Raw genomic sequence first — 14,781 nt, forward strand, 5'->3', positions numbered from 1 at the left:
CAAAAATAAAAAAATTAGCCGCGCATGGCGGCATGTGTCTGTAGTCACAACTCCTCAGGAGACTGAGGCAGGAGGATGGCTCAAGCCTGACTGTTCTAGGCTACATACTGCAGCCTGTGTGACAGAACAAGACCCTGTCTCTGAAACAAATATATACATACTTACTACTTAGACAGTTTTTTTTCTCAATTTGTTAGTCCATTGCGTTGCTGTAAAGGAATACCTGAGACTGGGTCATTTATAAAGAAAAGAGGTTGGGCGTGGTGGCTCGTGTCTGTAATCCCAGCACTTTGGCAGGCTAAGGCAGGGAGATTGCTTGAGGTCAAGAGTTCAAGACCAGCCTGGCCAACATGGTATAACCCATCTATACTGTAAATACAAAAACCGGATGTGGTGGCACATACCTGTAGTCTGAACTACTGGGGAGACTGAGGCAGGAGAATGTCTTCAACCAGGGAGATGGAGGCTGCAGTGAGCTGAGATTGTGTCACTGCACTCCAGCCTGGGTGACACAGTAAGAGCTAGTCTCAAAAGCAACCACCACCACCAGCAAAAAACAAACAACAAAAACAAAAGAAGAGGTTTAATTGGCCCACAGTTCTGCAGGCTGTACAAAGCATGGTGCAGACATCTACTCCTGGTGAGGGCCTCAGGAAGGTTCTAATTATGGCAGAAGGTGAAGGGGGAGCAGGCAGGTCACATGGCAAGAGCGGGAGTAGGAGTGAGGAGGTGCCACACTCGTAAACAGCCACATCTTACATGAAAGAACTCACTCCTTACCACAAGGAGGGCACCAAGCCATTCATGAGGGATATGCCCTCATGATCCAGATACTTCATGCTAGGCCTCACTTCCAACATTGAGGATTACAGTTCAACATGAGATCTGGAGGGGACAGACATCCAAACTGTGTATCACTCAGTCTGTCTAGCTTGACTACGGTTAAAAGCCATACAGAAAGATTCCATTTGGCTGGGTGTGGTGGCTCATGCCTGTAATCCCAGCATTTGGGAGGCTGAGTCGGGTGGATCATGAGGTGAAGAGATAGAGGCCATCCTGCCCAACATGGTGAAACTCTGTCTCTACCAAAATACAAAAAAATTAGCTGGGCATGGTGGTGTGCACCTGTAGTCCCAGCTACTTGGGAAGCTGAGGCAGGAGAATCACTTGAACCAGGGAGGCAGAGGTTGCAGTGAGCCGAGATCATACCACTGCACTCCAGCCTGGTGACAGAGTGAGACTCCATCTTAAAAGGGAAAAAAAAAAAAGACTGCATTTGTGCGATGGTGTAGGTTAATGCCTGTGAACCATCTCCTTCTTGTCTAGGTTCTTTGTGTTCATATGACCATTCCTGGGAAGAAAATATTATTTTGTTTCTTTTTATTTTCTCCTTTCCTGCAGGGAGCTTGAAGTCCAGTCTTTCCACAAAGAACATCTTAAGTGAAAACAAAAAATTCTGTTCCATGAAAGAAGCCATTAGCAATCATACTTCTTGCTGTAGGGAAGAAAGTGTTATTATGCTAGGATTACTTGCTATTAACTTTTCCAAGTGTGTAAATGTATTTCATAGTTTTTCTTTTCTAATTTTTTTTTTTCTGTCGCCTGGGCTGGAATGCAGTGGTGCATCCTTGGCTCACTGCAACCTCTGCCTTCCGGGTTCCAGGGATTCTCCTGTGTCAGCCTACCAAGTAGCTGAGATTACAGGTGTACGCCACCACGCCCAACTAATTTTTGTATTTTTAGTGGAGAGGGGGGTTTGCTATGTTGGCCAGGCTGGTCTTGAACTCCTGACCTCAGGTGATCCACCTGCCTCGGCCTCCCAAAGTGCTGGGATTACAGGGGTGAGCCACTGCACCCGGCCTTTTTCTTAAAAATTATGTTTTCCAGTGTGATTACTTAGACAAATAGGAAAGTCATTCCATGTGGCTTCTCTGGCAATAACATACACTGGAATATCCAGAACTGAATTATGTTGTTAATATCATCAGTTACTCCATACCGTTAATAATATAACAAGGTCTGATTTGCTGCTTCAACAATACACATATTATGTTTTGGGACCTGAGAACATGGCAGTCCCCAAGATTATTATTTTTTTTTTTTGTATTTTTTTTTTTTTTTGGAGACGGAGTTTTGCTCTTGTTACCCACGCTGGAGTGCAATGGCGCGATCTCGGCTCACCGCAACCTCCACCTCCTGGGTTCAGGCAATTCTGCCTCAGCCTCCTGAGTAGCTGGGATTACAGGCACGCGCCACCACGCCCAGCTAGTTTTTTGTATTTTTAGTAGAGACAGGGTTTCACCATGTTGACCAGGATGGTCTCGATCTCTCGACCTCGTGATCCACCCGCCTCGGCCTCCCAAAGTGCTGGGATTACAGGCTTGAGCCACCGCGCCCGGCGATTATTTTGTTTTAATTATTTGATATTAGATAAGCTGTAGCCTCATAAAATGATAGTTATGTATATATATCTCTGTAAGTTGAGTAATGCAGTGCTATCTTTTAAATGTTTCTGCTTCTAGACAGTGGAAAATCTAAAAGAAGTACAGTGGATTCAAAGGTAAGAACTAACCACCCTTTTTGTGCTCAGCTTGCCTGGATATTGTGTACGTGTGTGTTGTATACGTGTGTGTGTATTGATAAATATCCATAGATGCATTCACACACAAATACATATACAATTGTCCCTCAGTATCCACAGGGGATTGGTTACAGGAACCCTAGTGAATATCAAAATCAGTACATGCTCATGTCTCATATATAAAATGGCATAGTATTTACACATACACACATCCTCCTGTGTACTTTAAAACATCTCTAGATTACTTATGATACCTAACACAACGTAAATGCTGTGTAAACAGTTGTTACACTGTGTTGAAGTTTTTTGTTTTTTGTTTTTTTGAGACAGAGTCTCTCTGTCATCTAGGCTGGAGTGCAATGACATGGTCTCAGCTCACTGCAACCTCTGCCTTCTGAGTTCAAGCGATTTTCCTACCTCAGCCTCCTGAGTAGCTAGGACTATAGGCATGCATCACCACGCCAAGCTAATTTTTTTGTATTTTTAGTAGAGCGGGGTTTCACTACGTTGGCCAGGCTGGTCTTGAACTGACCTCAGGTGATCTGCCCGCCTCGGCCTCCCAAAGTACTGGGATTATAAGTATGAGCCACCATGCCTGGCTGATTTTTTATTTGTATTATTTATTACTGTTACTTTTTAATCTTTCTTTAAAAAATATTTTTGGTTGGCAGTTTGTTCATTCTGCAGATGTGGAACCTGCAATACAGAGAGGTAACTATATATATATGTGTGTGTATATATATATATATATATATATGTGTGTATATATGTATATATATATATGTGTGTATATATATATATATATGTGTGTATATATATATATATATATATATATATATACACGTGTATATATATATATATATATATATATACATGTGTATATATATATATATATATACACACACACATCTGCAGGGGGCCAGGTGCAGTGGTTCATGCCTGTAATCCCAGCACTTTGGAAGGCTGAGGCAGGGGGACCACTAGAGGTCAGGAGTTCAAGACCAGCCTGGCCAACATGGTGAAACCCTGTCTCTATTAAAAATATAAAAATTAGCTGGACATGGTGGTGCATGCCTGTAATTCCAGCTACTCTAGAGGCTGAGGCAGGAGAATTGCTTGAACCTGGGAGACAGAGGCTTCAGTGAGCAATCTTCAGAGATTGCGCCACTGCACTCTAGCCTGAGTGACAGAGCGAGACTTTGTCTCAAAGAAAAGTTTAAAAAATTTATCTACAGGGAATTTTCTCCTATTTTGGGGGAGAACATTGGCATACTGAAACAATTTCAGAGAAAAATTGATTCCCTGCTGGGCATGGTGGCTCACACCTGTAATCCCAGTGCTTTGAGGCTGACGTGGGTGGATTGGTTGAGCCCAGGAGTTCAAGACCGCCTGGCTAACATGGTGAAACCCTGTCTACAAAAAGTAGGAAAACTAGCAGGTATGGTGATACGTGCCTGTGGTACCAGCTACTCTGGAGACTGAGGTGGAAGGATCACCTGAGCCTGGGATGCTAAGGCTACAGTGAGCCATCACTGTGCCACTTCCCTTTAGCCTGGGTGAGACCCTGTCTCCAGGAAAAAAAAAAAAAAAAACAAAGTTGATAATTGATTTATAAGTTGTGTGACACTTACATGATATTGGGTCAGGTAGTTAGGGAAGGAAGATGCCAGGCCATCAGAAAAGCCCTCTGGAAGAAGTTGTCACTGGGGCTTAGTTTGCAGTTTGTTCAGCGAGGAGGAAGAGAAGGAAGGGGAGGAAGAATGCCATACGCAAAGACTGGATGAGACAGATGCTGGGCACTGGCTTGTGTGAAGTGAAAGGCACGTATATGGGAGCAGAGAGACATATTAGATAGTGTAGGACCAGGCAATAGAGGGAGTAGATGCACAGGCAATGGAAAGTCATCCTGAGTTCCTGATTGGGAAAGACTGTGTTTATTAAAGATGATGATTCTGAAAGTAATGTGCAAAGTATCCTTGGAGAAGGAGATAGTGATGTTAGAAGGACCAGGAAGGGCGCTGTTGTGATAACACAGGTTTAGGGTGATGAGGATCTGGACTAGAGCAGAGCCTAAGACGGTAAATGACTGGGAAGCCAGTTAGGGTGATGGGAGGGAAAGAGCAGAGCAGAGGAGTGGGTGGTAGAAATAGAAGTGGAAAAATTGGGAAAGTTTGGGTTTGCGATGTCTTGATTTCTCAGTGAGGGGGACATCAAATGGTGATGTTTTGTCTTACAGCTTTCTTAAAGTATAATTGACAAACTGTATGTAGGTAAAGCAGCAATTTGATAACTTTGACTATCAATCAAGAGAGTGAACTATCCATCACCCCCAAAATTTCTTCTGCCTTTTTGTAAGCTCCCATCCCCAATCACTGATCTGTCACTATAGTATAGTTTTATAGAACTTTATACAGCTGAATTATGCAGTACTTTTTTGTCTTACATTCAGCTTAATTACTTTGAGTTTATCCACATTGTTGCATGTATCATTTTTTTTTCATTGCTTAGTTTTATTGTACAGATGACATATTTTGATCTTTCTTTTTGCTGGAAGGAACGGAGTCTCACTCTGTCACCCAGGGTGGAGTGCAGTGGCACGATCTCAACCTCTGCCTCCCAGGTTCAAGTAATTCTACTGCCTCAGCCTCCTGAGTACCTGGAATTACAGGTGCACTCCACCACTCCTGGCTTATTTTTGTATTTTTAGTAGAGATGTTGTTTCACCTGGTTGGCCAGGCTGGTCTTGAACTCCTGACCTCAAGTGATTGCCCACCTCGGCCTCCCATTGTGTTGGGATTACGGGCGTGAGCCACTGCACTTGGCCGATATTTTGATCATTTGATGTCAGGGGTGGAATTCAGGGGATGTGACAGGGCATGGCCTGGGTCAGCACCCTTAGTCTGGCTGAAGCTTCAAGGGTAGACAAGCTGTCTAGCAGAAAGATTCAAGCCAGGGGGTGGAGGTAGGAGTTAGTGCAGAGGCAGAAGAGACAGCTGAAGAACAACCACCATTTTCTGTGAAAGTAGATTTCAGACATCTTTAAAGTATAGTCAGTTTTACTTTCAGAGAGCTCTTGAAGGTCAGCAAATTCAGAGTTTAAGAAACGTATTTTGTTTTGTTTAATAAATTAGTTTTAATTAGCATACTTTCTATGCCAGTGTCATCCTAAAACGTATTGTTATGTCTTTTTAGGCCATGGGAGAGAAATCCTTTTCTGTTCATAATAATGATGGGACAGTGTCATTTCAGGTATGTATGTTGTGTAAAGCCTCATGGAATTTCTCTCTACCATATAAAAGGGTAATATTTTTTTTAGAGGAATTTTGAATTTAGGAATAACAACTTAGGTATACCCTGTATCAGTCACTTAAATGCAGTAGCTCTCTCTATAACAAGCTCACAAAGGTGGATATGGTTACCTGTCTACTTATCAAATAATAAGTCTCTGAGAATAAATAACTTGGTGACTATGTAGTGTAGGTGACAAGGGCAGTTTCCAGCCCAGTCCTGCCTGGCTGTTCCTGTGACCCCTATGTCCTGACCCAATGCTGCCTCCCATTCATAGTATGCCAGAAGCATAGTACTCTATGCCTGAAAGGACCGTTGGTTATAATTTAGGGTGATGTAATTTTAGAGATGATTTCACTGAGACTTGGAGGCTTTGAGTGACCTGCTCAGCTGTCACAGTTATTAATTGCCCATGAGTGTTTAGTGGCAGCATGATAGCATATGTATGGGAACAAGATACTGGATTGGGTCTCCGAACCCACCTACGAGGTGGGTGATATTGGATAACTCACCTGATTTCTTTTGGTTTTGGTTTTGAGACAAGGTCTCACTCTGTTGCCCATGCTGGAGTGCAGTGATACAATTATGGTTCACTGCAGTCTCAACCTTCCAGGCTCAGATGATCCTCAGCCTCCCGAGTAACTGGGACTACAGGCATAGATCAGCATGCCCGGCTAATTTTTAAATTTTTGTAGAGATGAGGACTTGCTCTGTTGCCCAGGCTGATCTTGAACTCCTGGGATCAAGCAGTCCTCTTGACTGGGCCTCAGTCAAGATGCTGGGATGACAGATGGGAGCCACCCTGCCTAGTCTCACTTTCTGAACCTCACTGTTTAATCATCTAAAAAATGGCAGGGCATGGTGGCTCATGCCTATAATCCCAGCACTTTGGGAGGCTGAGGTAGGCAGATTGCTTGAGCCCAGGTGTATGAGACTAGCCTGGCCAACATGGTGAAACTCTGTCTCTACAAAAAATACAAAAAGTAGCCAGGAATGGTGGTACATGCTTATAGTCCCAGCTACAAGGAAGGCTGAGGTGGGAGGTTCACTTGAGCTCAGGAGTTCAAGGCTAGCTTGGGAAATATGGTGAAACTTTGTCTCTACAAAAAAAGAAAAAAAAAATTAGCCAGGTGTGATGCTGCATGTCTGTAGTCCCAGCCACTAGGGAGGCTGAGGCAGGAGGATTACTTGAGCCTGGGAGGTCAAGATTCACACAGTGAACCCTGAGCATGCCACTGCGCTGCAGCCTGGGTGACAGTGAGACCCTGTCTCAAAAATAAAAAAAGAAAAAAAAAATGCCTGCAGTGAAATGCACAGGTCTTGTCTTAAGTGTACAGTTTGTTCAATTCTGACAAATGCATATATCCATGTAATTCACTCTCTATCAAGATTTCTGTTTCCATCTTCTGAGAAAGCCCCTCCATCCCCCCAAACACTGTTCTGATTTCTTTTACCCTAGATCATTTTGCCTGTTCAACAATTTTTGTATGTTCTTGAAGCTTTAGTAACCATCATTTCATCACTATCTATATTAAAAGCTAACAGTTACTGAGAACTCGCAGGGTGCTCATTTGCTCAGAATCCTCCAACAGCTTTCCATCTGTCTTGGAGTAAAGCCCAAGTCTTCCCACTGGTCTACAAGGCCCATGTGGTCCAGCCCCTGTTGTCTGTCTGACCTCAGCTCCTGTTAGTCACACTCTGCTCTCCCACACAGGCCGCTTTGCTCTTTCTCAGACAGATCAACCTTTAGACTCTGCTTTAGCTGTTCCTACAGGCAGGAACGCTGTCTCTCAGAATTCCGCAAGTCTTTGCTGAAATGTCACCTTCTCAACCAAGCTTCTCTTGATGGCAGCTCACTCCTGTTTCCCTGATTGTGCTCTGGTTTTCCTTAGTGTTCTCCCTTCCAACATGCCATTTGCTGTACTGACTTAACATTTATTGTCTGTCTCCCCCTCTGCAGAAAGTACCTTAGGGGTGGGGTTTCCCTCTCTTATTGTTGTGTCTGAAACTCCTATCTTGGCCTATATTTACAGAGACTAATGAACCAATGCTAGGCATTGTGCTAAGTGCGTATATGTCATTATCTCAGATCATCCTCTCAACAACTCTGTGAAGTCGGTACTGTTACTTCTTCTCTTTTACTGATGAGGAACTGAGGCTCAGAGAGGTAATGTAACTTGCCCCAAGCTGGGGATTCAGGTCCACATTTGTTTGACTCCAAGGCCCATGTGTTTAACCACTTTGCCTTTTACTGCCTCCTTGAGAAAATACAAAAGGTCCTTTTCTCTCGTCCTTCTCTCACCTTAAAATGCTTGTTAATAAAATGAGTTTTTAAAATGCTCCCCCCTTTAATCACAAAGGAAAGTGTGATAGGATGCACACATGTCAGGCATAGTCCTTTGTGTTGGGTGAGCATCCAGGCACAGCAGTCTGCGAGGTGATGAGGAACACGTGCTGAAACAGTCCATCCGCACGGTTCTTGGGATGCGTGGAGCAGGCCATGGATGGGTGGTTTGCTTTTCTCTGGCTTTCCCCCACCTTGGAAAGAAGTCGTCGTGATTTCTTGCTGTTCTGCCCTGTCTCCCAGTCTTGGCCAGTGTAGTCCATTCTGAGCTCCTCTGCTTCATTCATGGCATGGGGATAGTGGTTTATCTACCTAAATGCAGGAAGGGGCTACCAGGCCTTACTCCAATTCTAGAGTTCACAGTTTTGTTTCGTTTTTGTCTCTAAGGATCAGGTGCCTCCTCTGATCAACCATGGTGATTCTGTTGATTTTTTAAAAATATTGTATCTTTTAAACATTTATATCTTTTTTAGACTTCCCCTGAATCTTACTTTTAGAATAGAAGTTGTCAATGTGTTTAGGAAAGTTTCCTTATTCTGGCTAGCTCAGGGGACTAAAATACATATACACATTCACAACCGCAACTGAGTTTGGGACATGATCTGTTTGGATAATTCCAGCTCACATGTTCTTAGTCTTTTATTTTTATTTCTGTCAGATGTCTTTTCCCCCCATTCCTCTAAGTTGTGAGGTTCAGTATACATGCAGAAGACTGTAAAGTGCTTACATTTAGTTTAACAAGTTACTCCGAACAGTCATCTTTATGTGAGCACCTGAGAAACCTCATGTCTCTCTTGCATTCCTTCCCCATCATGAAAAATGCTACCATAGTCATTTCCTAGCTTTTCTTTGTAGTTTAATAGGTATATATTTATAGCCCTAAAAAGATATTTCAGGCAGGTTTCTTTTTATTGGTAGAACTTATGGCTGAAGTAAAATGTTCTTAGGCTTGACCAAGAAGTCATATTCTCTGAGTCTGTCTGTCTTTGGTTTACATTAAACTTCATCTAAACTCATGAAATGTATGAAAAGCAGAAAACTGTCTAAATATAGAAAATGTAGCTTTCATTATTGTTCTCTAAAACCATAGTTGTAAATTTTGATGAAATTGGTTGTTTTCAAGTATGAGGTGAGCCTCTTTTTTAAGGAGTATTTTATGCCTATAAAGAGCAAAATGGATATGTTAGCTTGAAGACTAGATAAATACATCTTAGGTTATCTTTGAAGACTTCTGCAGAGACCATCACAAATGGCTAGATCTGTGATAGGGCAGGCATAGAAAAATGTTCATTGTAGAAGCGAGGTTGTAGCTATGTAGCTTTCACTGTGCATTTGGCAGCTGTTCTGTATACTTGAAAATTGTAATAAAATATCAGAGGGGAATCATAGAATATATAACATCAGTTTAAACTCTGCCATGAGAGTCAGTAATTTAAGCAGTCTGTCTTTATTTCCTTCAGTCCATTAATACTCGTAATTTATTTATAAGGTTTAAAAATACAGCTGAGTAGAACTTAAAGAAAAAAGTAAACAACACTTTAAAAATAAAAGAAAAAAATATATGTATATATAGCTGAGGGTTTGGGTACCTTTAAATGTTTTCTTCTTCACTTTCAGTTTTTCTTTAACATCAGCACTGATGACCAAGAAGGCCTTTACAGCCTTTATTTTCATAAATGTCTTAGAAATGAATTGCCGAGTGACAAGTTTTCATTCAGCCTTGATGTGAGTACTGTCTGGAGATTGTTCTACGTGGATTTTGTCAGCATAAAATACAAGATTTACTTCTGTGTAAGATTAGGTTTTAAGAACATTTCAGACCTGCCACTGGGCAGGATACATCCCTGCCACCGGGTGATACTTCAGTAGAGGAGTCATGAGAAAATGCAAAGCAATTCAGGATGTGCCTGCACTTGAACCTGAGCGTTAAGATGAATGTGGTGGTTTTGGCCAGGTGCGGGAGGCTGAGGCAGGAGAATCACTTGAACCTGGGAGGTGGTGGTTGCAGTGAGCCGAGATCGTGCCATAACATTGCAGCCTGGGGGAGAAGAGTAAAAAAAAAAAAAAAAAAACAATATGGTGGTTTCAAGTGGGTGACTTGGGTTAAAAAAACAAACAAACAGAAGGCCATTTGCAGTGACTCACTTCTGTAATCCCAGCACTTTGGGATGCTGAGGTGGGCAGATCACCTGAGTCCAAGAGTTTGAGACCAGCATGGGCAACATGGCAAAACGCCCTATCTACAAAAAATATGAAAAATTAGCCAGGCGTGGTGGGGTGCACCTGTAGTCCTGGCTACTCAGGAGGCTGAGGTGGAAGGATTTCTTGAGCCCAGGAGGCAGAGGTTGCAGAGATGCACCACTATACTCCAGCCTGGGCAAAAGGGTGAGATGCTGTCTCAAATTAGAAAAAAAAAAAAAAAAAAAAAAAAGAATGTGGTTGTTATTTGCTGGTATTCACTTTTTTTCCCCCCCAGGACTGAGTTTCACTCTTGTCCAGGCTGGAGTGCAGTGGCATGATCTCAGCTCATTGCAGCCTCCGCTTCCCAGGTTCAAGTAATTCTGCCTCAGCCTCCCAAGTAGCTGGGATTACAGGTACCTGCCACAACACCTGGCTAATTTTTTTTTTTTTTTTGTATTTTTAGTAGAGACGGGGTTTCATCATGTTGGCCAGGCTGGTACTGAACTCCTGACCTCAGGTGATCCACTCGCTTTAGCCTCCCAAAGTGCTGGGATTACAGGCGTGAGCTACCACGCCCAGCCGCTGGTACTCTCTCTCTAAGCCTAAGTGAGATAGCTGAGATTCCAAATTGCTGAATAAAGGATGATATGTTCCTGAAAAGTAAAAATTAATTTCATGCCCATTTCAGATTGACATCACAGAGAAGAATCCGGACAGCTACCTCTCAGCAGGAGAAATTCCTCTCCCCAAATTATACATCTCAATGGCCTTTTTTTTCTTTCTTTCGGGGACCATCTGGATTCATATCCTTCGAAAACGACGGTAAACTGTTACTTCCTTGAGCCCTTCAACTTAAGAGTGAGCTGGGATTTGGATAATTTCAGCTTTTGCGGGCTTCTGAACTTGGAGGCAGTTGGCACTAAGCAGTCTTGTTCCTTTCGAAGGGCGTCTTCCTGGAAACACTAGGAAGACTGTGCGGGAGCATTATGGAGTGGGAGGCCTTTGCATGCCTTGGTGTCTGTTCTCTTCCTGTTGTTTGTTTAAAAAGCACATCTAAATATTTTTAATAATATGCAAGCAAAATAGACTGTATAATCTAAGTGTTTCCATAGTGGAGATCCCAGAGTCTAGGACCAGGAGTAAACACACAGGGGCTGTTTATTCTGGAGAGGAAGTTAGTGATGATGACTGCCTGGCGAGAGCACTGAAGGCCTTGGCTCAAAGCTGTGCTGGGATAGATTCTCTGCATTGACTTCCAGATGCTTGTCACTGGACAAAGCCTCTTCAAAGCCCATCTGCCTGGCTTTTAGTCTTTTTCTGAAACCCCTGAGGTTTTAACTTCCTGTACTTGGTTCTTGAGGGGAGCAGCTGGATATTCGGGAATTCTTTCTCCCTCCAAGAAAATTGAAAACAAAATGTTAATGTTCAGTTAGAGAATCATGTAAAGTATTGTAAGACCCATAAACTGAGTAAGTGATGGTATGTGACTATGCTATTATAATATAGATTGATTTAAATTCATAAAATAATTAAGCACCCTGAAATACCTCTTTCTCTGGAGCATTGGGGCGGAAATGGAGACTTCTTTAATCCCTGCTAGCTTGATTGTGTTTTAATGGACATGCTCAGGCTCTGTTATATTAGACTCTGGGTGGGTTCAGTTGCTGTTATCTATTTGTTGTGATATCCTGTATACCACCACCAGATGGAAAGATTTTCTTGTTTACTTGGGAAGGACGTACATAATCATATTTGGACTAGGTTATCAAGCAGCAGTTACTAAGAAAGAATCCTATGTCTGGGTGTGGTGGCTTACACCTGTAATCCCAGTGCTTTGGGAAGCCAAGGCAGGAGGAGCACTTGATTCCATGAGTTTGAGACCATCCTGGGCAACATAGCAAGACCCCATTTCCTTTTTTTACTTTTCTTTTTTTTGAGATGGAGTCTCACTCTATAAAATTGTGGTAACAGTTTTCAATTGTGGTTAAATGAGGCTGACCTATTGTGTACAAATCTCATCTTTAATTTTTGTTGTAGTATAGGGTGCATGGAGGAAAGTCTCTCACTTAAGCCCTGCCAGTGTTTTCCTAGGAGCCTTAGAGTCAGTTCTGGTAGGTTGGAAACCCACATGATATAAAGGCATGTGACCAAGGCCACGAGGCACATTTCACAGGCCCCTGAAAGCTGGAGGCATCTAAGAGACCTTTGCCTCATTTATTGAGACCCAGAGAGGGGAAACTAGAGCTAGTATCACCCGACAGAGCTAGGACCGGAACCCAGGTCTGCTTGCTAGTATGTATTAGGCCCCTCCCAGCTTCGAGTGTAGGCGGAACTAGTATTTGAGCCAATGTCAGTGAGGCTTGTTCTTTCCATCACGTCTCTGCCCCAGCGTAGCTGTTCTAACCATGGATTGCAAGTCAGGGTTACCAGAGTGTGTGAATGAGCACAGCTCTTTGCGGTGGGTGGTTTTATACTCTGGGTAAATCTCATTGCCATTCAGTAGTTACAGACGATTCTGGCCTTGACTTCCTTTTTGACCTTCAAGTAGGTGAACACTGGAATAGGAAAGTACCAGGGAGGAAATGAGCCTGGAAACTGACATCACACTGTGGCACACTCTCATTATCACTCGGTGCTAGGCCCTCTCTATTGATCCCTTTCATTTCCTGTCCCCTCTCCCACTCCTTCCCAACCATGGAGAACTGCCTAAATGTGTTTCGTATGCATTTTTGGATATTTCTTTTTTTTTTTTTTGAGACGGAGTCTCTGTTGCCCAGGCTGGAGTGCAGTGGTGCAATCTCGGCTCACTGCAACCTCTACCTCCCAGGTTCAAGCAGTTCTCCTGCCTCAGCCTCCCGAGTAGCGGGGTTACAGGCATGTGCCACCATACCCAGCTAATTTTTGTATTGTTAGTAGAGACAGGGTTTCACCATGTTGCCCAGGATGGTCTCGAACTCCTGACCCCAGGTGATCTGCCCACCTCGGCCTCCCAAAGTGCCGTGCACCCAACCTCATTTTTGGATATTTCTATATTCTTATAAGTAAGTACTGTTTATTGGTGTTGCATGTATTTTAAATTTACATAAAATATTTGTAGACATTGTTCTTGTACATTTTTCACTCACTAATATCCTTTCTATGATCTAGCCATGTGGCCGAGTGTGCGTCTCATTCATTGATTTTTCCCTACCCCACAGCATCCCATGCTCTGTGTCCTCACGTTTGACTGCTTCGGTCCTTTAGTGATGGACACAGCCTGGGCTGCATACGTCTCCCTGATACCCCAGCCAATGCTGGCATGAACCTCCTAAGGTCCCGTATGGATCCATACAGCCTCCGAGCTGCAGGTCCAGAAGGAAGCACATTGTGCCGTGGGTTGTTAATTTCTCTTCTTTTTTGAGACAGAGTCTCACTCTGTCACCCAAGCTGGAGTGCAATGGTACCATCTCGGCTCATTGCAATCTCCGCCTCCTGAGTGCAGGCAATTCCCCTGCCTCAGCCTCCCGAGTAGCTGGGACTATAGGCACACACTACCATGCCTGGCTAATTTTTGTACTTTAGTAGAGACAAGGTTTCACCATGTTGGCTAGGCTAATTTTGAACTCCTGCCCTAAGTGATCCTCCTGCCTTGGCCTCCCGAAGTGCTGGGATTACAGGTGTAAGCCACAACACCTGGCCATCGGTTAATTTCATTAAGGGCCAGATTGCCTTCCAGCCTGGCATGTAGGTTTATACGTCTACCAGTGGTGCATACATAAGGTGTGCTGTTTCTACACATTCTCACCAATACTGATGTCTTAATTTTTGCTAGTCTGATGAGCGTAAACTGGTAACCTCTTTTATTTTCCATTTCTCTGAATATTAGTGATGTGGATTATCATTTTAGGGACTCATTAACCATATCAGTTTCCCTTCTTGTGGCTGCCTATATTCTTTGCTTTTTTTGAGGGTCTCACTGTGTTGCCCAGGCTGGAGCAGTGGCATGATCAAGGCTTACTGCAGCCTCAAACTCCTGAGCTCAAGTGATTCTCCCACCTCAGCCTCCCAAATAGCTGAAACTATAGGCACACACTACCATTCTCGGCTAAACTTTTGTTTTGAGACTGTTTGTTTCTAGACAAGGGCTCGCTATGTCTCCCAGGCTGGAGTACAGTGACACAGTCACGGCTCACTGCAGCCTCTGCCTCCTGGGCTCAAGTGATTCTCCCACCTCAGCCTCCCAAGTAGCTGGAACTACAGGTGCACACAACCATCCCCAGCTAACTTCCTGTATTTTTAGTAGAGATAGTTTTGCCATCCTGTCCAAGCTGATCTCAAACTCTTGGGCTCGAGTAATCCTCCCACCTTAGCCTCCCTAAGTGCTGGGATTACAGGCGTGAGCCGCTGC

General features: G+C 43.4%; 1 protein-coding gene across 6 annotated transcripts in view; it reads left to right on the forward strand.

The window, feature by feature from the left end:
* Positions 1 to 14,781, forward strand: part of GPR107 (G protein-coupled receptor 107) — an 80,231-nt gene that overhangs the window by 21,502 nt on the left and 43,948 nt on the right. For 5 of the 6 annotated variants that reach the window (XM_074395469.1, XM_074395468.1, XM_039475142.2 and 2 more), the window contains exons 6-9: positions 2,523 to 2,560; positions 5,774 to 5,830; positions 9,831 to 9,938; positions 11,083 to 11,216. In XM_074395469.1, the coding sequence (XP_074251570.1) occupies positions 2,523 to 2,560; positions 5,774 to 5,830; positions 9,831 to 9,938; positions 11,083 to 11,216 (337 nt within the window). The remainder of the gene's footprint in view (positions 1 to 2,522; positions 2,561 to 5,773; positions 5,831 to 9,830; positions 9,939 to 11,082; positions 11,217 to 14,781) is intronic. The other variant, XM_074395467.1, reaches the window with a different exon arrangement.

This window comes from Saimiri boliviensis, chromosome 2 (genome assembly GCF_048565385.1).
Source record: "Saimiri boliviensis isolate mSaiBol1 chromosome 2, mSaiBol1.pri, whole genome shotgun sequence".
Taxonomy (NCBI): Eukaryota; Metazoa; Chordata; class Mammalia; order Primates; family Cebidae; genus Saimiri; species Saimiri boliviensis.